The 21,987-nt window shown below is 42.1% G+C and overlaps 1 protein-coding gene across 1 annotated transcript; it reads left to right on the top strand.

Annotated features, from left to right (window-relative positions):
- Positions 1-2,206: 2,206 nt before the first annotated feature.
- On the top strand, positions 2,207-8,958 carry LOC119739852 (NK1 transcription factor-related protein 2-like). The gene is made up of 2 exons (XM_038214960.1): positions 2,207-3,450; positions 6,581-8,958. Exons 1-2 carry the CDS (start codon positions 2,841-2,843, stop codon positions 7,201-7,203), a joined length of 1,233 nt encoding a protein of 410 aa, XP_038070888.1. The 5' UTR covers positions 2,207-2,840; the 3' UTR covers positions 7,204-8,958.
- The last annotated feature ends 13,029 nt before the right edge of the window (positions 8,959-21,987 follow it).

The following is a 21,987-nucleotide window of genomic DNA, read 5'->3' as shown; positions in this document are numbered from 1 at the left end:
GCCTACACAGTCCGGATGATATCTCGCCACATAGAAAATTGAGATTTTGGCGATATCTGGTTTCGTTCTTAATGACTTTTTTAAGTCGGGAAATGGCATATTCGCAGAGGTCTACTCAGAAACAGTTGACTCTGCAATACGGAATGTTTTTAACCAAGGCAAGAATTTAATAATGATGTTGTTAATTTGGAACCTGCACATATTCGCTCAAATCTTATTAATTAGTAAACGCATTTTTTATGAGATTGTTGTGTGAGATAACTGATAATGATTGAAGAAAATGCTTTCCGGTAGTTTGTGGGCTACAGCCTTGCATGGGAACTGTGAAGGCCATGTCTGTGCCTCCGCACAATGCAACGATTTATGCAAGTTTAAACTCGTACAAGTTTATCAAAACGTACAGTTTTGCAGTGTGTACTTGTTATAAGTGTAACTAAAATGCCACCCTGGTAAAATACAAGGGTTTAGGAAAACTCCAGCAAACACTTTTATGAAAGCGCTAGGCTGATTTCACCTTTGGATTTGCCTGTCACAATAGCCGAGAGTTGCGCGTTTTCGCGCATTTTGTAATGGACGCCCGATCTATTTAATTAGTCCTTTCTTCTCTAAAATTGGGCCGGGAAGCCCCATTGACACCTCGGTTCTGTGGCAGCGCTTCCAAGACGCAAACCACCGTGCTTTGTTGTGTTTCCTGGGCAAAGTGTTTTGTGGCGTCCGGCAAGTGGGAAAATAGGGTCGATTGTTGGCTGGTCATTAGTATTCCTCTGATGTTGCCGTTTGTAATTGTCCGGCTGTTGGTGACACCCAAACTTGGGAGAGAAAGTGGAGCAAACACTGTATGTAGCGGCACCCCTGTGAGGGCCAAGGGGGGTGATTCAGGGGGTCTTTAGCCAAGAAAGGGGCCAATTTCGAGGGCTAATTGTTGCGGACTTTAAGACGTCGGCAGGTCGGCTTCTGATGTGGTGGTATCATGGCTAAGACGGAATATTGCTTGTTTTGTCCACGAATTGGCGTTTTCAGATCTGGGGATAATGCCTTTTTATCACCCCCCTTGAAAATCAGCTTGTTATAATTGGCTTGCGTGTGCTGAACAGCGCGGGTGCGTGAAGACAAGGTGCTATACCAGGGTGCCATGGTGGCACAGAAGGGCCGGGTTCAATAGGATTACGACTATCAATTACACGTGTGTTTGCACGGCCTGAGCTACTGGAGCCCAAATCCTCCCTTGTAATAACACTCACTGAGCCTGTACACACCACGCACACCTCCCCCCCCCCCGTCCACTCATTTCCTTATTAGTATTCATGAGGCAATTGGCTTTGTAGATAGCCGGTCGGTTTCCCCTCTCATTGTCTGCCTTGACTTAATTCCCCGTATGCATTGATTCCAAAGTAATTGCCTCTTTTTCAATATTTAATGAATTTATGTATCCTTCGCGTCCGGCCGGCCATCGCGGGCCGCGATCACCGGAGCGATGCACGGTCCTGCTCCTTCACCGCCGGAATGGGGAGCTTTTAGCGTGATTTGCTGATCGCCACTGGGGGAAAAAATAACACGGGCTCGGCAGATGCCATCAAAAGAATTATGCTTTCTCCTGTGAATAATTGCTTTTCGTGAAATTAAAAGCGAGGCGAAAGTCAATTGGATAAACGCTCTGAAAACAATTATATCGATTTACCGGGAATTCTGATAGTCCATGCGTGGTGAATGGAGCCTTTATGTTTTAATAGTGCGCATTAGGAGAGTAGTAGATTTAAGCCAACGCCTACACGATTCAGAGTGTTAATGCAAAGAAATAAAAAAAAATAACCTGAAAATCGTAAACTGAGATGTGTTTTTGCCCCATCCCACGCTCCACTGACTCGTAATACGGTGGTAAAATCTAATGGCTTCGCCGCAGCGTATCACAACACCGCTACATTCCCCATAAAAACCCAGTGCCGGTCCCAACACCATCGTGCTCTCTCGGTCTTTCCGTCGTTCCACAACTTCTACTTTTCCCCGATGGCCAATTCCATTTTAAGATCTCTTTTCAAAGGCCGCACAATAAACACAAGCAACTTGTCTTTCACGGAGGAAATGCTGCCAATAACGCTGCCTGCCAATTCCCTGATAAGCCTGTCGGCATCCACCTTTTGATCTCAAACCAACCCAAAGAAAGAAAAAAAATGTACATTTATGACTCGATTATTTTTAGGGGGAGAAAAGGGTGTAAGGATTAAACGCAACAGAGGGAAAATGCGCGGAAGTCTGGCTTTGGGAACGAACAACTGTGTAAATGCAATTGATCGAGCGGAAAAGTCCGCGATTGTAAAACCCGGTGCGGTCTTTCAGCGCGGTGTTTAGCCAGCTAATTGCCAGCGGTGAGCGGGGTCAACAGCCAACACTAGCTCCCCTGTGACACCACTTAATTTGCCGACCAATTAAAACGATCGCCGCTAATGACTAAACCGAATTATGCGAGGCGAGCCATTGAGTTTGGCAAGTCTCCGCCCACCTCGAGTCACTGCGCATGCGGGCTAGGCTCTCAATCTAATTTGGCTGGCCTCCGTGCATACTGTGTTGGCGCTACTCACATTCACCAAATACTACTAGGTCATCCTTTGCACGTGTACAGTAAGTCTCGTTGTGTCGAACTCCAGCAACGTGTTTGGTACAAGACAACTGAGCTTACCTAATGCCTGTCACAGAATCCACTCCTGCACATCCCAAGTCTGTCATCCCTTGTATAAAACCATATGCCAAGTCGACTGGGAACTGAAATTTGAACAACTGATTGAATCATCAGAGATTGGTTGAAGAGACTGAGTGTTATAAACGTTGTCTCCAATCTGAGGGCGATGATTCAGACGCTGGTTGGTGAAGCTGTTCCTCCGTTAGCGGATACCCCGTCTTGCCTGGACCCTCGGACACATCAAGGGACGATGGATGAAACAGAGGTAGACCAAATGGCTCTGTTCATCAGCCACACACCGTCCAGTCAACCCATGGGTGCCGATCAAGGGCGTGTGCACTCTGTCTCAGACTCGGAGGAGATGAAGCCAGCGAATCCTTTCCACTCACCGGACATTGAGGCCGAGATTGTTCGTCCACTTTCGTCCTCGTCAGCCTCACCGAACCAACACCAACATCTCCAGACTCCAAATCACCAGCACCAGGGAAGGAATATGGGCCCGGCTCCAGCGCTCAATAGACCCGTTAAACTCACAGCGTTTTCCGTGGCTGATATTCTCAATCCGAACAAATTCAACGGGCCGGTCCCCAAGTCGCCCCGGCAGTGCGATTGTGGCGAGGAACGCACCGACTCTTCGGAACATTGTCATCCGCGATCCGGCTCTGCATCCCCCGCTGTACCGACATCATGTCCGCCAAGTGCGCACGACTACACCTGGTCCTCGTCCTGGATTGGTGGGGAACAACTGTGCAACGGAAGAAACAACGTTGATTCTGGTGAGTATGATGGACCAGTGTGATATGCAAAATGATGTCCCCTCATAATTGTAGTGAACATCAAAATGCATGTAAAACAGACGAGTTGAATACACGTACATGCAGATGCTAGCAATTCATGAGAATATTGTGTCTGTTTACGTTTTCAACTCATATCATGTCATGATTACTCATCAGGAAAGAGAAGGCTAAAGAGTAAATGAGAATCACCCCCCCACCCCCCCCAAAAAAAATACTGTTACAAATAGATTGTTTTCGTCATACGCTATTAATTTCTGATTGATCTTTTAGTATGTCTTTAGCTAATTATGGCTTTCAGAATAACCGGTCGGATGGATCATGATAATGTATAGTATTAATGTTGGACATCTGGCGATCACATTTTGCCAGTCAAGCGAATCCATCTGGTGATCGTTGTCATTCCGTGATGAGCTTCTGTTCCTCCAAAATCCAATTATCACCATCTCTGATAACCGGTGTTTTGTGGGATGTAAAAGACAAGGGGCAAGGGGCTTTTTAATTGGCACTTTGTCGCACTTGGGGATTTAATGGCATCAGGGGAAATGGCCGGCATGGCATCAAAGGATCCCGCGGTTAACCCCAGTCGACCTGATTCGATTGAACACCGAGTAGATTGCATGGTTGATTGTCGTTTATACGGAAGGGCGAGCGTAAAAAAAAACATTTTCCAAACGCGATTATTAATGCCGTGTATCCCAAAAGGTTCAAAGTAATTCGAACCATATAGAGAATATTTTAAACTAGGTTGACTTTGGTCCATACTGAAAGTAAAAGGTATTTCAAAATAAACTTTCATATGCAAATTTGGGAAAGGAAAAGATTAGTCGGTTACTGCCTCACCAAATTCCTAGTGTGAATTGAAGATTGTTGAGATTATATTTTGGCTTACTCTGTATTGAGCTTATTTATTAACTAAAGCACAATTTTCTCTGCAAAACTACTTTAGTCACTCTTGAAAATCGCGAGTGTGGTCACTCGACTTAAAAAGAATATAACCGTTATCCAGTGTTTAATGGCAGAAAATTCAGACGCAGCTATAAATAGAGACGAACCATTTTAACCGAATGAATGAAAGACAAAATGGTAAAAAAAAATTCAGTCGTGTGGAGATTAAATATTTTGCGCCTTTGAATTTGGTATCAAAAAGTCTGTAAGACATAATCTAAATACTCTTTACGCATCGACAGAGAGCGAAATGAAAACTTTGCAGGAAAAACTCTCCTCTTAAATGTTGAGCTGGTCTCCAAATTTGAACATGTATTTTACATTGGACCCGGTTTTACCCCTTCCAAATGGCTAAAAAGAAAGGTCCCCCTCCCACGTATTCCCTCATCCGAACGGAACCTCCGGTGCCAAGCTCAGCGCCATAAAGCCCGATAGGATTTCAAACTAATGATTCACAAGTCACGGCTGAGCTACAGCCCAAATGGAAACTTCCAACAATCCCACAGCGCGCGTTTCCACGCGTTGGGAGGCGTTGACTGACGACCTAATTCGGCCTTAGAGAGGCGGTCTGTTGCTGGGTTCAGACACATCCTCTTTCTGTACAGGGGGTTGTTGACATGGTATTTTGAGGTGACGGACCGCCTCGAAGGAAAAAAGTCAAGATTTAGGATTTTTTTTCGCTTTTCAGTTTGACCAAAAGTAACTTGCCTTGGAAAAGGTTAATTCCACAACTATTTCTTGCTCATTTTATGAGATCTGTAAGCATCATTCTGATGGCTTGCCTGAACAACATTTGCGGCTCAACACATCAATATAGTATTTTTTTATGATTCCACCTTTTTAATTGAATGAAAATAACACAAACACACAACAGTCTCCCAAATTACCAAAATCTACGTTGACATGATTTCTCGCTGTATTGTGAAATTTGAAACTTCCTTGAAGGGCGCCTATCTGTCATCAAGTGGCAGTTTTACTTTGAAAATATGACAGCGTCCCAGTGAGAAGTCGAATTCATATCTGTTTTCCGTCCCAATTGTCAGTTATATTTTCAGTCAGTAACCAACCTATTAAACTAAAATTAATTTAACCATAGATGTTATGATAACAAATAAGAAATTACGTGATGTGTAGTAGCTTCAGTTCAATGTGCAACTTGCTGAAGATTTCTCTGAATAAACGCAGGCTTCCAGCGAAGCCAACACTTTCTTATAGTAAGATTACATCGGATTTGCATGAATTGGCAGTTCATCGCAGCCATTTGTGCTACTGGAGAAACTTATCATGGCAATGTGACATTTTTGGAATGCTTATGTCCCTTTTTGATCCCCGATGATAATATTGTAAAAAAAAAAAAAACACGCGGTGACTCAGCCAAGTTGTTTAAAAGAAAACAACCTAATAGCGCGGCGGTAGCGTCAAAGGCATACCGCCGGGCGGCTGTGTGTTCAGGTAACCCCGGCTCGGCGGCACACGCTTCAGATCCGACCAATCGTTTGCTTGTCATACAATTACGGTGTACACTCAAAATTCTAGTGACTAGTATAGCGGGCTTGTGTGGGCTTGGAAAGAGGAGTCATTTCGCCAACGGGATGTTGTTCAAGCAATCAGGGGTTTTACTATTCTAGGAACAAATGCTGTCAGAATATCTGTGGACCACCCTCAAGTTTTATGTATAGCAGTTAAAATTTGGAACGATTCAATTGTTGAGTTGGTTTCATAATTTTGTTTACTTAAAGAAGTTTACAATTGGATTTTTGTCATACTGCCTGGAAACCATTATAACTTTGACCCTAAATCATCAGATTTACATAAATGGTTTAAAACTTAGGCCAAATAACGAAAAGAATTTGACAGCAATGTAGATTAAACTGGTTTTTACATAAGTTTTCTTAAGGGTCAATATTTCTCATCGTTAAACAAATAAACGGATGAGGAAAATGTCACTTTCCTAATTTTTTTTTGGTTTGGAAATTTTAGAATGCATTTCTGTACTGTATTCATCTGCTGTCTTAGATTGAACCAAGATCGCCTCTTGAAAAAAGAATATAATAAAACTTGGCAGTACATGAACAAGGAGGCACTTCCAAAAGTTAGTCGATTTGGTTCGATTTGGGCATACATCATCTCAACGAAATATGGTTCACATTTCTTATCTTCACAGAATCAGAGCAATCTCCGGGAGATCTCATGTGCGAACGGGAGACAGCAAAAGATGATTCATACCGGGAGAGCATGGACAGCGAGGAGGAGCACGGATCCTTGGAAGACGATGACGACATGGCATCCGATGATCGAGACAAGGTTGACAGCGACGACAGCGACGCCAAGTCTGACGGCTCACCGGGCAAGAAGCGTAAGCGATCGGACTCAGACCCGGGCAAGGCCGGCAAGCCGCGCCGAGCTCGCACGGCGTTCACTTACGAACAACTGGTCGCCCTAGAGAACAAGTTTAAGAGCACACGGTACCTGTCCGTGTGTGAGCGGCTCAACCTGGCTCTGTCCCTCAGCTTAACCGAGACGCAGGTCAAGATCTGGTTCCAGAATCGACGCACCAAGTGGAAGAAGCAGAACCCGGGGATGGACCCGAATGCCCCCACGAACAACCCCCAGTCGCCGCCGCCACACCACGTCGGTCTTCACACTACTTACAACTCGGGGCTGATGTACGGCTCACAGTTACCGTACTTGCACGGGGCCGCGGGGGCTATGCCTTACCTGGTCAGCTCACCGGCTTATCCTACTCTTCACGCCCATCACTTCTACTCGCATCTTGGCCATGTTTGATGTCTCAGAACGCATCAAGTAGCCTACTTTATAAACTCTAATAAAAAGTGATTTACTTGTGATTATGTACATATGTAAACAGAAATTGTATGAACAATTAAAGTGTAAAATATTAATGATCATTATTACAAATAATTACTGCTACAATCTATCAAAATAAGTAAAGAGATCACCTACACTGAGCAACCTATCCAGAACCAACTAGTCTATAGTAAATTGCATGGTCTTCCTCTATCCGTCAATTAAGAGGTTTTTATGAAACTCTCAAACTTTTAAAGAAACTTTTAGGTGCAATAGTTTAACAATTATGACTTAAATATCATATGGGTTCATTTGAATGACAGCCGTACACTCTTCTTACTGTTTATTCAACTTCAAGTGAACTTTGTGTATTTTTTCACTCAATGTCCTATGTTTTATAAAGGTAACGGATACGTGATATGTGCATGTACGAGGGGAATTTTGTTATATTTTAAGCAAGCTCATCTTTCCAACCATTATTCCGACGGAGAACGTATTTTAACCTTCATTTTGTTTTGAATACATTTTCCTTCCCAATTACGCAAAAATTCAATGCACGATTGTTAGAAAAACAACAAAATGATTTTTTAAGGATTTGCATATAACAAATGGGGAGATTTACAGGCTGTTTTCACTGTTCGATCTTTCTATTTGTTTTGCACAACCAAAGTAACGAAGTCCAAAAAAAATCCACATTGTGTTGTGTTTTCTCATGAAAAAAAAATACAGAAAGCATTTTCCATAGTCTTGTGAATTCCTTGCACTTTTGGAGGACAATGTGAACACTGCGCGTCGACCATTTGTGGACGTGGTCCTATTCCGAAGGCCTAGATAATAGTCAGTGACGCCAGTAGATTGAATTTCATCAGACGATATCATCATAAATCACAATTTCCTAACCAACTCTTCCCGTTAACAATATTGCATTATTCTCTATAATACATGCAACACCAATGGGATTTAATGCTCTGAGAATGCCTTTTAGAAAATGTCGGTCGTGAAAAGTCCAGCTATCAGCTCGTTCCAGCAGAAAATCGTAAAAAAAACCTTAAAGATGAAAGTAGAAATGCCAACATTTTCTAAAGGTGCATGAGATTGTTTTTATTCAAAACCTAGTACCCAGACTCCGTTGTATTTAATATCTGTAAAAAAATTATCTTGGCTCCCGTCTTTGGAAGTGCCATCTTCTATTCATTCACCAATCTAGTTGTGCTATGCCTTTCTTATTGGTGTGTTTTATATTCTTTTCTTTTGTTCTCACTCTGACTATGGATGCGTCATGTTAAGTTGCTATTGACAACTGTTAAACAACACCGGTTCTTCTCACAACTGCTATTTGTTTTAAAGGCATTCACTTCGCATATATCTGCTCATTTTCTCCCTAGTTGTACTCACAATGCAAAGCCTCAAACCTAACGAACTTGACAAAGAAAAACTGATCCAAATGTTGCTTTCGTCTTTTTACAGATGAGTTACTCAAACGTATGACATAGGTCCCATGATTTTTGTTGCGGATACCTGCGGGATATCTCTTTTGTCAAAAAAATCAATTCGCCCACACCTCATTTTCAATTTTTGATTGCCAGAATTTTCGTCTAGCAGTTAATATTTCCTGTAAATATTTGTATAATTTGTACAGACTGTATATAAACTTCCTCTGACACGTGCAAATGTAAGCTTTTGTATGGATGAACAAATTAAAGTGAGCATAAAGTATTCGATCCTCGCAAGCAATATTTGTTCCATTGGTTGTTTGTTGTTTGTTTGTATTTTTATTTTCTTGTAGACTACATGTATTAGGTTGAATTTATATTTTGAAAAGCGTATCATCTACTAAAATTAAGACATACTTGTTCCAAAAAAGACGAGAGGGTTTAGGCCTACTGGGTTTTTGGTGTGTTTAGTTTGTGGTGGTTTTTTTTTTGGGGGGGGGGGGGTTAGGGTGGATTTCCAACCAAACGAACCTTTTAATTTCAAACAAAACTTACAGTTCCAATAGCACAAAGATGTGGGCTCAAGCTTGCATGTATTCTTTATTTTGATAGAGGATGTTTTCGGGCAATCCCCAAGTTTTTCATGCTCCAGTCTGATTTCAACCCTGATTTCAAACCAAACTGCAAAGTCTCAGTTCATTCCTCCAAAAATCATTCAACCGCAGCAGAATTCCTTAACATTTATTGTGACGAAATGATGAAGTCTGGAAAAAGAACCCTGCAAATCATTTCTTCTACACATGCACAGCGCGGACGATCTCCCAGATTCCGTCACATTCCAAAAATATTTTTTCTTGAAGTTAAAAATCCCGCAGTACTAAAAAAAAAAGAAGTGATATGATATGTTGCCGTTGCAGGTGCTAAATACGTCGGCTAATCTGGGCAGACAGCCTATTGTTCTTTGATTAAAAAAATGATACTGTATCACAAACGAGCCGACCGGTGTGGAGCGGCTAAGCCCATGGGGGACTGTCCGGGGTGAAAAGAGACACTGACACGGTTACTTGACTCGTACCACCGCGGAGGTGCAGCGGCGTGGCATTGTCGAAGGTAACTTTACAATAAACCGCCTGGAGTCATGTTATCGAAACTGCTTGGTGATCATTGTACAGGTACATGTTTAGGCCTATTTGGTCGACCCTTTCAATACTACCGCTTAATGCGCATTAGTTCACTCCGTAGGATTTTTCTGCTACATAGCAATCTCCAAAATGATGATTTTGTTCACAAGTATTTGAGGATTTAGTTTAAAGGGTTCATGAAATGAATTTTTTCCGAGGAACATATTTTGTGCAACTTTCTACTCCTGTACAAAGTATGAAAACTATTTGACATCCTTTTTGGGTAAATTTTATTGAAAAGTGCACTTCTTTAAACGTTTCAAATTGTCCATGCTTTTCCGGACAACTGAGGGCGCTGTTGCTGTGATGTCATTTCAGGAAGACACTGTTCAATTAATGGGCTTCTGTTCAATTTGTGAACCCAAAAATCTGCTCACTGAAAACATCTGTGAGAAAAGTTTGCTCACTGGATTACTGCCTTGTGCTGACACAACAACGAATCACCGAATAACAGAAAATTTACAACAATAAAGTATCCAAACTTCTGGCAACTTTTGGTGCTGAAATAACTTTATCATTCTGCCCGAAATGACATCACACTTGTGCTCATGAATATGGAAATTTGCATTAGCATAACAACCAAAAAGGCATCAAAATATCCTTTAAAATGAAAAAAAAACCAATAATTGAAAATAAGGCTATAGATGGGATACAAAGGTGTATTTTCAAGGACAGCTAAAGAAAATACATGTACATTGCATGGGCCTTTAAATACTGTAAACTACAACCAATGAGCAATAAGGTCCTTGATCTATGCTACAGTAGACTGTGCGGGCAGGTATATTGGAGTGGGGCGACTGCTATTCTTTGAGAAATCTTCAGTAAGAGACACCATTTATTCCCTAAATTAATCTCAAGTAAATAAAACAAAGTAGGCCTACTTGTTCCATTCTTAGGCAAAGGTACAAAACAGTAGGATGGCTATACATAAAGGCTAACATTTTCAGGCCTTATAGAATGCCGACTGCCGCATATTTTTGCCTTGAGGCCATGCTCGGTGTAAGCACCGGGCTACTACCTAAACCAGAGCGGCACAGTCTGTGGCAGAAAACCACAGCCGTCACGGGAGAAAATTACTAAAGATGCCTCGGGTATCGCATGTGACTTCACATTCATTAATATTTGGGTATTGGTAGGTTTCTTTACCACTATGGTGACTCGGTGCACGCATGACAGACCTGCATCTGGTAGTTGAGTAGTTACCTCCAGAAGCTCAGACCGCGCCAATCGCAGATGACACCGAGCTAGCTACGACCCGAGTCACTCGACCCATCGCGCAGCCCGGTGGTAAAAGTCTTCCGTCCGGTCGCCGGCTATTACAGAGGCATGTTTTCCTCTGCGCATCCGCTCATGCGGCGTAATTGTTAAATGGGAAAAAATTGGACCAGCGAGAAAAAGAGCGAGTGAAGAAAAAAAATGCTCGCTTTGACTGTTGATCGTGTCAAATGTGATTGCTTAACGGAGTAAAAAAAACACGAAGGCGAGATGTCATAGGCGCGAATATTACATCACGGGTAACAAGCAGTGACTGGGCAGGCGAGCGTGAAGAGTGGGTTAAATCTGCCGACACGAATGCGGCATGAATCCCACGTCAAAAGGGAGATTCAATCAAATGCAATCACACAAGCAACACAATACTACATGTATATCTCTTGGACAGGGAAACTGTGTGAATAGATATAAATCCATGTTCTCGTGCATAAGCTCCCACCAAGAAAAGGAAGTTGCATAAACGAAATCGTTGGGTACCAACATTTGGTCAGTTGCAACCACAACTGGAAGTAAGGCTGATTATCAATCAAGATAACTGGTAAAATTCTCCATTATGTCTCCGTCTATCCTCTTCCATGACCAAGATCATCAGCGCCATGGAATTGAGACTTAAGGAAAGTCTATCAGATGTTTCGGACTGATATTCGCCGTTTCTTTACATAAGATGTCAGATATTCAGTGCAGTCAGTCAGTAAGGATTCACTGACTTCGCACATGGAGCAAGGAATAGGTTACCAACTAAAATGCCACGGGGTTTATACTGCTTGAGCATGGTTCCCTTGTACTTTTCGCAACTTTGTCTGCAATATTTGTTTGCCTGGTATCTTTATAAAATTGGACGTGCAAAGTTACGGAGTGTACCAACGAAAATAAAGAAAATGGCTTGTTCTGAAGTATGAAAGTATGAAAATTCGCAAAACTTTAGATAGCGCCATGTCTTGCCGAGTATTTCAATTGCAGATTCGTTATCATTCCTCCCGTAGACGTATATATACTACATGTACATGTACATTATGTCTGCTTTGTTTTCATGTAAAAAAACAAAAACCGTCAAACCTAGATGTGCACATGCGCAGTTGTAAATGTCGAACTGACTTTGGCTGCGTCCGATCAATTGGCTACGGCTCGGAGTAACACACGTGTCTGTGGGAAGTGGATTCAGCCGATTCTATAAGGGAGCATGCGTGATTGCTAGCTGTAGCCTCACTTTCCCATTCACCGTTACAGTTCGTTTCTTCCTCAATGCCGTATATAATAACATCCTCTTTTTTTCTGCGCAAAACCGTCACCCATCACCTCCCAATAGTCATTTATCAAACCAGCGTAAATCTGGCCATATCCCAGCCCGATTTGCTCCGGCTAAATCAGGACCCAATTACTGGCGCCCCTTACTATAGGCGAGAATTTACGACTCGCGACTGATTAGCCTCTTCTAGTTGTTTTTACTGATTACGGGCCGGGGCCTGGGCTGATGTAATGCGATCAGTGTCATCAAGGCCGAAACCCGGACCGCTGTCAGCAGAAAATTGATTTAGCTATTTGGTGTTGTCACCAAAAAAGATAAAAAGTTGACAGTTGCCTTTTGTTTTGACTTTCGTATTGGAGGCCTGCCATAAAGGCGCAACTGGACGATTAATGATAATGACAGATATGAAAGTGGCCTTCGAGTGCAAGAGGTTTGGTTGAAAATATGAAAAGCGTTCCGCTGTTATGGGGGGTTTAAAATGCACAATGGCACTTGTTAAGTTTTGAATAAACAACTCGGAGTCACATTATTCTGTCCAATGATATTGTTTCAGGTACATGTTGTCCTTGAGAAATTTAACGGCAACCACTAAAACTAATATTTCGCCAATATTCAAAGAAAGAAGAAAACAACAACAAAATGCATTCCATCATGGTTGATCTTCAGATAGTTTTCACATCGGCTCCTTGTAAGGCAAAATTGAGTTACGGTTGCAGGGAATTTTCGACAATGAGTTTTCGACATGTATCTCTTGTCAGAACGAACATTCAAAACAAAAGGTAGAAGTATTCAGATTTTCAACTATGCGTTGTCAAAACTTTGGCGTGAATAGTTTAACTGTATCGTTGATGTCCAAGCCACTTTGGTAGATTGATAATTTCAAGGTAAGTAGCACATACACCATTCCCAACTGACACTGAGGTTTTTGCCCTCACCGTACACGGTGTGGTTTTCAGAAGGGCCCGAAAGCGTCAATTTAGCGGCAGCTCTCGGGAGGGTTAAGGCTTTGACATGGCCCCCTAGCCTCTAGACTGACGCCTTCCATTCACGGCCTCCTTGACGCAGGTGATACAGACACTGGTGCATGGTTGGGGCTTCAAATGAAGAGATTGTGCATTTGCATGATGAACATGATCGGCAGTGGAAATAGCCGTTTTTTGTTATATTTCTATTGGTTTTGGTTAACTATATGTTTGATGTTTTGAATAAATTGATCTTTCTCAGGCTTTAGCAAATCACAAGATAGATACTTTTTTTGTTAGTAAATAGCCAGCAGGCAGGGAAGATCCTAGATTTTTTATTGTCTTCCAAATTTATCAAAGATTCTTTATAAATAGCCACAGTCAGAAGCATGCATGCTTGTTGGTGAGCATTAGAAATTTACTGGAATTCTAAACGCCAAATGCTTCCATTAATATCTTCTAACCATTACTGCAATTACAGAGATGGAATAAGGATCCCTTCTTTGTGATACATTTTGGTGTACAGTATCTTCAGTCATTCCGCTCACCGTAAGTTTCACATACAATGGGGCATTAGAAGCTGTAAATCAATTCTTTACTCAGATAGTGGTGTGTAAATCAACTTGACACAATGTATTTATTTCAATTTTCGATCTCACCAAATCGTAAAATGAGGGGGAAATTGAGATCAAGCGGTAAAGTGTCACCCCGTTTCAACTCGGCGGGATACCACCCTCCACGTAGCTGGTTTCACACCGCCCTAGCACCCCGTGTTAGCGGGGCTTTATACCAGGGACCGGGCCGGTCCGGGAGGAAGGACCGCTCGTTCACGAGCCCCTCGGCCGTCACGCTTCGGGGGCACCGAGACCGGCGGCTCGCTGACCCTCGAAAAATCGAAAGAATTCCAGTGGGAAAAGCCGTCTCGGTTCGGCGTTTTTAAACTTTTTTCTGTCCTTGTTTGTGCGTGGAAAGTTTAGCTTGGCTAACTTGACAAAGAGAGGGTTGCTGGGTCGGTTGTTGACCTAGAGTTTATTGGAGGAGACATTTCTCTCTTACACAAACAGGCTGCCGTGACAACAAAAAAGTACAAACATGAGCCAATAATTTGCAAAATCTATCAACCAAATTTATTTTCAAAGAAATCATCATTCTTAAGACTTGAAAATTACATTTCCTACAAATTTGTGGTATTTATGACTCCCATCCTCTAAGAAAGATGCAAAGATTTTGGAACAATGTAATAGTAACGTGCCGATTCCTTTAGCACAGAGAGCAAATCGTCGAAGTTAAACAATAAAGGCGAAACGTAAACATAAATCGAAGAAAGTGAACTTCGTGCTTTCTAAACTACTTGGGTTTTAATGTACTTAGGCGTCAAGAAAGTTTGAGATAGAAATACCAATCCTTTCCGTTAATAAACTGCAGAAAATATCTTAGACTAATTATAGACTCTTTAGGGAAACTTCAGCCATGACCGAACGTTCCAGGGTTTCAATTTTACTTAAAATGGCTAAAATTACACATGTGGTGCAACCTTAATGTGTTCCTCGGTGTAGTGTCTAATTATTTTGATTGGTCGAAGTGAAGCAGTAACGCCTAAGTCTGTGAGTGGTATAAAGCAGCAAAGGAGGGTAAACTGGGGTACACGCAATGCCAAAAAAATATGAAAGAAAGGTTTTGAATTTCAACATGGCCCCATTTGTTTCTGCATTTCAGCACCGGTTGGTTTACTTACTTAAAATAAATAGTTTTCTTCTTGTCAGCTATACTTCAACACGATGTTCTCAACGAGCTGAATCGTCACCAACTTATGGGCTATTAGTTTGAAAGCTTTTTGGATCAGCCATATCAAATTCAGTCAATCGCAAAGAGAAACTGCAAAATCCATTTGCAGCCCTCAAAACAACTTGTTTTTCAAAGCCGATTTCGAAGTCTCTCAAGCCGTCCACTTGCTATAGATCCGACAGCGGGCATTTATGGCAATTTGCGTCCACTCTCATAAGTTGATGAATCTGTCATGCACATCATTGGGGTATTTGATATTTTGAAGGCGAAACGTAACGGATCATTATCCGGAGACAATACGCTTTTTTTGCGGTCCGTTATACTGAGCACCGTGCTTTCTGATTGATTTGCCACCGGGAGCAATTCGCCTGATGACGGGCAAGAGAACACCCGTCCTGGCCTCCTCTAAAAGCAAGCCCATTAAAACATATCGCTTTAATTGGTTACCGAGAAGGGGGAGAGAAAGCTGATGAATATTGGAAGCATCCCTGACGGAGTGAAATACCCAGGGATTCGGTAATCGTTCGGTGAAGCGAGGAGTTCGGCGCGCCCCAATGGGGCACATCTCCCAGCGATAGATTGGCAATGACATTGTGAGCTCTTATGGGGCCGCAACTGATGGCTGCTCCAACGGTGTCTATACTCCTCCTAGGATCATAAATGGATACCGCCTATGCCTTGGGAGCGTAATCTATACCATGCTGATGCTACCATTAAGTTCCGTGGCGGCTTTCTGCACTACTCTCTCAATTTTCTTCCGCTCCGTGCGTTTAAAAATACCTTCATTTTTTTCTTAGACAATTTAGCGGACGGTGTCTTGAATGGTGCTGTTGTTTCCATGTTACGGACTCGCTGGGATTATGCCTAAATGAAAACCATACTCAGAGTGAAGAGAAAAAATATATATAGGAGTGTTGGATCGGATAAAGCCAAGTCCGTGTTGTCACTGGTCTTGTACACGCCAACCAGTCATCTAAGCAGTGAAATATACACCTTGAAACACTGTACCGGTATAAGCCTGCCAATCGTATCTGCAACTCTAGTTTAATTTCTTCAATATAGTGTTACCTAATTTTTTTTTCAATATGATGTCGGCCACTGAAGGGTCTTCTGTTCAACTTGTGAACCCAATTTTTTAATGATTGAAAACGTTTGTGAGAAAATTTGCTCGTTGGCTTACTGCCATGTATACTGACACAACAATGAATCACCAAAGAAAAGAAAATGTAGGCCAAAGTCTGGCAACTTTTGCTGAAATAGCTGTAACATTGAAGTTTCTGCCTGGAATGACACCACAGTTTTGCTCAAGAATATGGAAATTTGCATTTCCATAAAAAACCAAGATGTTAAAAGTTAATTGGGACACGAAGGTGCTTTTTCAAGGATTGCATTAAACACATTTCATGGGTAAGTGTTATGCTGAGCTTCACTCAATACTAACGAAAATTAAACAAAACATTTTTAAAATAAGATACCACGAATACCACACTGCAAAAACCGTAGTGTTAATTTAACACCATTCGGTATCTATATAGGACAACACCAGTAAAATTTAACACCAGATGGTCCTATATAGATACCAATGGTGTAAATTTAACACTGTAGTTTTTGCAGTGCATTCAAAGGGAAAATGAAGGAGCGTGGTTCCAACCGACTAAAAATACAAACGAAAGTTTTAAACATATTTTTGTTCTGTGATATTTGCCTGACGTGAGTGATAAAAGTAACAACACCTTTTTGGTGTCGGAGATGTAGCACGTCAATAAACGACCTGTCTCATTAATCATTCCCGACAGGCTGCGCGAGATTTCAATAATTCGATTAATACGGGGGCTGGCATTTGACTTGAAAATCGAAATCAATTCACAGGACAAAGCAAGTAGTGTGGTGTGGGCCGCACCTAATGAACAGCGGTAAATTGTCAGTTTTGATGCGTGTAATTTCACCAGGAAACTAACTACGATTTTTTTTTTTACTTCACTTAAAATAAAAATCGAATAAAGTACGCTCCAGACCCCCCCCCCCACCCCCAAAAAAGTTTCACTTCACCTGGGTTCAGCAGCGGTACTGGGGCATGTTATTAGGCAAGGGGCAGCCGGCGGTGGGTAGGGGAGTTATTGGGGTCAGGGATCACGGGGAATCGTCACGGGGTCTTTGTGAGGCAAATCGCCGATAATCTCCTCTGAAACGCCGCTTTCTATACTTCTCACCCCCACAATTGGTAGCAAAGTACACAAATTGTCTCTTTTGATGTCACCCCTATTCGGCGAAGCCAAGGGGGCGATAAATAAAAACCCGGGTGAGTATCATCAAAAGAGGTTTGGTAAAGTTTTTGTGTGGAGGGGGTGTCAGTTCCCTTAAGCATGCCGCTACGACCCAATTAACATGGTAATCAGGGTTGACATGGTTGTCAATACCTTGATCTTACTGGCGGTATAAGCAGGCCCGTATTGTATGGAAGGCAACGCGGCTGTGAAATGGCATGGGAAATTAACAACAATCGCCTCGCTCCAAAGGAACAAAACTTTCCACAGTTTTTGTCTTTCTGCACAAAAGCCCACCTGGATTTGCCAGGGAAGACCCCCAAGTATCAAGGATTGTGAACGGGTAGAGGGCCCTTTGAGGTCCCGACAAAAACCTATTACCCCGAGAAAGTTATCGCTTCAGATCATAAATTGTTTCTCTAAGCGTCCGGCAGTTTTAACATTTCCATCACGGAGAACATTAAACCTTTTTTTTTTTCAAAACACCGAAATCCCGTGTAAAGCCATTATATTTGGCCACCCGGGTGTTATTTTAAAAGTTCATTCTGGTAATATAACATGTATCAAGGTCTTCTTTAGTAATGACATGGCATCATAACGGAAAGGGACTCGGCTTCAATTATGTGATGCCCGGGATTGATCAGAGGGGATTTGGGGTGGTCGGGTCCTGAAATCGGTCATAATAATGCCCGCCATGACACGACTTAATGTACATCCTGATTAATGTCTTTTGTTGCATTAAAAGCGGATTAACTTTTAAATTGCCCTGTTTTGATTGATTCGCGATGACCAATTAGCGCGTCATTTATTACGCGCGCGTGGCCTTAGCAACAAGGTTTTCCAAATATAGATTTAGATTATTATGATGGCAACACTGGCGTCATAACCCTTTGTACTTTCCCCGCGCATTCTCGTAACCCGAAGTTCCATTAGGAGCGCTGCTCATAAAAAAATATCCAATCGAAGAGTAGCCTTCAGTGAGATGGTGTTAATGGGAGGCCACGCAAGGGGAAATCATCCCAGCAATTTTCTCGATGATTATTGGTATCGATCACTGATGAGCTATTAAGTGTCCGAGCATTTTGATTGGTCGGGAATCAATAAAAGGGGATGGTTACAGTTTCACCACGAATGAGACGTATACAGAAAATCCTTGAATACTTTAGACCTACAGAAACCGATTCGGAAGAACATTGCAAAGGCCTAGAAACCAAGATTAACCTATCAAGATGTAGAAAAGGACGCAGATGAAGAAGGGTGCACATAGGGCCTATACCCAAGTTAATAGTTAAAGCCTCCTGTTAAAACTTCCCTGCAGAGAACCTGCGCAGTACCAAAGCAAGAACAAAAACTTACTCCTCAAGCATGTAGAATGTTTCTCTATTTTGAGAAAGTGCATTTCTCCAAAATAAGATGATTAAGCCCTCTTGGTAATGACAAATTCAACTCGGCATGTTTGTTTATTTCAAATTTCCTTCTCAACCCCTTCCCTTTCCCTTCATTGATCAATGTAAGTTTTCCCTGTACACCGTTTTCAATTCTATCAATACACCTGTTATGAGGCAATTTTTCAACCTCAGTGCCCGCTTGAATTAAGGTATTGGTCAGCGCTAAACTGTCTTGTTTTGTTCGCAAGCTTTTACCCCGTAGGGAGACTATCCCACGGACAAACAACTATTTAACAAATTAAATGGGTTTGGGGAAAGAGAATAGACACTGGATCGATCGGTGCGATGCTCACTTTAAGTCTTATACCCCGGACTAAGCCCCACAAAAGGCCCTACGCCTCGATTACTGACAAGTCTGCCTTGTGGAGGGGGGCAAAACCCCGGCCGGACAAAGTGGTCTTAACACCGGCCAAAGAAAGCTACTTTTGTTGCGGGTGAGAGCTGTATGATATCCGCTTTGAAACGCCGTGAAAGAGACGATCAATTCGGTAAATTAACAACCTGTCAACAGGGGACATAGACCGGCCTATGTCCGCCAGCTTTGCCTGCACTGCCGCTTATAATAACGTAAATATCAAAACAAAACAACAACCCTGCAAGTTGTAGTGACTGGACCGATAGCATGTTGAATACTCATGTGGTATAATAAACCATCCAAAAAAGCTCCAGTTGTGTCCCGAGCCAGGATGCACCCTAAAATTCAACAAGATGAAGCGCCATGTTATAAAGTATCACGTATGTTCAGACAAATGGTGGTTCCTGTAGCCCTTGGCCAGCTGCTGGACCTACAAGAGATGGGAGATTGCCGTCCACGTGAGAGCATGGCCCGTTTCAGAAGGTGTCATTACTTTTGGCATCATATTCGGGAATAAACATAATAATACATCAATGGTAAACAGTCGAAATAATGTCAATAACGCGGTTTGTGAGCACACTTTTATACACTATTACGGGTATTTTTCGAGTTATCCATTTAGGCCTATAGCGTTAGGAATCCGTTGCCAAAAGGAGATGCATGGTGAACTATCCGTGACACAGGGCCTATAGTGTTTCTCATCAGTTGTTATATTTCAGTGATCTTTGCCGGCCGTCAAGGGACTAAAACAGTCTAAGATTTACGCCAATCAACCGCTCTCAGTTTGTTTGAAACAAGTTTACCACGAAGACGAACTTGACCATGAGATTATTTAAAAGCTCACAGGAATTTTTCAGTTGTATACTTTCATTATTAACGGCTTTGGGCCCTTCCCCACTCCATCAACACACACAGACACATCAGAATACGACTGGACATCTGAAGCGTGAATGGAAAGCGATGGTTGCACGGGAGGAACCTCGCTCAAGACGGCAAGGTGGGCTGAGACCAGACGCGGTGATGTCAGAGCCGATTGTGGGCAACTTGCTATTCACAGTTTCTCAAACTAACTTGTTTCGGGGATAATTTTGGAGACTAAACAATTATACATTTTTCTTATCCAGAGTTTGGAAGTTTCAGAGATACCAAATTATAACCAAATTAATGAAGGAAGGGGATTTTTTCTGATGATTATACAAAAATGAGTTGAAGTGAACACCAGAAGCCCTATGCGTCACCTAAAAGTTCTGGATTATTATGAAATGGGTTACTTATTATGTATGAAAACCTCCACCAATGCCAGTCATCAAAAACAGTTAGGGGTGATCCTTTCAATGACGGATTAGATAGCGCCCCCATTGTTCAGAATCCGACAGTGACAGAGTCAGAAAACGAAGGTTTCTAAGGTTTTAATCCAATTTATAACCAAATGAGTAATTTACTGCTAATCGAAAGGTTGTTCGAAATCAAAATATTTATTCATTAGCAAATTAGCACATTTTAAGGACAGTTCTTTGGGAATGTTTGAATGAAAGTACAAAGTCTTGATAGAAAATGTTCGTAATAGCCAAATGTTTGTCACATCGGTGTTCATTATAGCGGCGTTTCAATATAATAGGAAAATAATAATTATTGGGCGGTGATAGCCAATTTCTTGTTACATTTCAGTTATTCCCTGTTGGGATGTCCCTCCTCTACTTCGCGAGTAATTCCCGAGTTCCAGTTACTTTTTTTCACTTATCATTTTCTTAGAAGGGACAATGTAAATATTAAAACTTCCGCAGGCCTTTATGAAGCCAGAATATCTTAACAATAAACATGAAGTTGGCCATGGTCAACTTCACCTTTAACCCCATGCTGTGAAACAAGTCATGGCACTCACCAACCCACAGAACCACCCACATCTAAACTAGAACAAAATGCTGCAATTAGTTTCTTGGCTAAGTGGACAAATTATAACATTTTTTTCATGAATTTGGTTTTAAAATGTTGGTAAAATAATGATTAATCGTGGACTCTTGATTGATATATGTCTCAATCTCCAAACTACAAATTCTACAAAGATGTCAAAAAAGTCAGAAGTGAAATATATCGAAAAGCAGACCCTTTCTGGCTATGATTGCCGCCTTTTTTTATGGGTCGCCAGAGTTGCCTGTAATGTTATCATCAAAAATCAGTCAGCTCAAATCAGGCGTGCTCTCTGTTGTGTGTGAGTCATATATAACTCATCCTCGGCTATTAAAGTTGCCAGAATCGCGCCAGTCTTCATTTTTACCGTGTTCACTGAGCTGAGCGAAACGCTACAGTTCGGTGGGGGGGGGGGGAGATGCAAGATGGGCATATAAAAAGAGGAGGCAGATAGAGGTGGGGGAAAAAACCCGCAGGCGGGAAATGATTGCCGCGAGCGGCGAATTAAGTCGTAAATCGCACAGAACTCAATTAGGCTTAATACCACAGCCAGGCCCGGAAAGGCAGGCAGTTATACACGGGCAATTAAATCAAGATATACACGGTGCCAACAATCGATGGCGTATTGATTTCACGGGCAGCAGCAGGGTCTGTCTTCTCTTTTTATTTATCTGTAGCTGCTGATATTGATTGGACAGGGGAATTTGCTCCGCACGGCGGAGACAAGTCTTGTGTGCGGATGGGTGGATGTGGGGGAAGTAACACGGTGCGGGACGGATTGTGTTTTAAGGTCACTCGTTTAGTTTGTAACATCACTGATGGTGTTAGCTTCTGGTTGAATGGTGTCACGACAAGCAAACACGATCACAAGTCGTGTAGGCTTCTCTCTCTCTATATTTTTTTTGGCAA

This window comes from Patiria miniata, unplaced genomic scaffold (assembly GCF_015706575.1).
Source record: "Patiria miniata isolate m_02_andy unplaced genomic scaffold, ASM1570657v1 HiC_scaffold_4, whole genome shotgun sequence".
Classification (NCBI taxonomy): domain Eukaryota; kingdom Metazoa; phylum Echinodermata; class Asteroidea; order Valvatida; family Asterinidae; genus Patiria; species Patiria miniata.
Note: the sequence above shows the minus strand (reverse complement) of the source record. Positions and strands in the feature narration are given on the sequence as shown.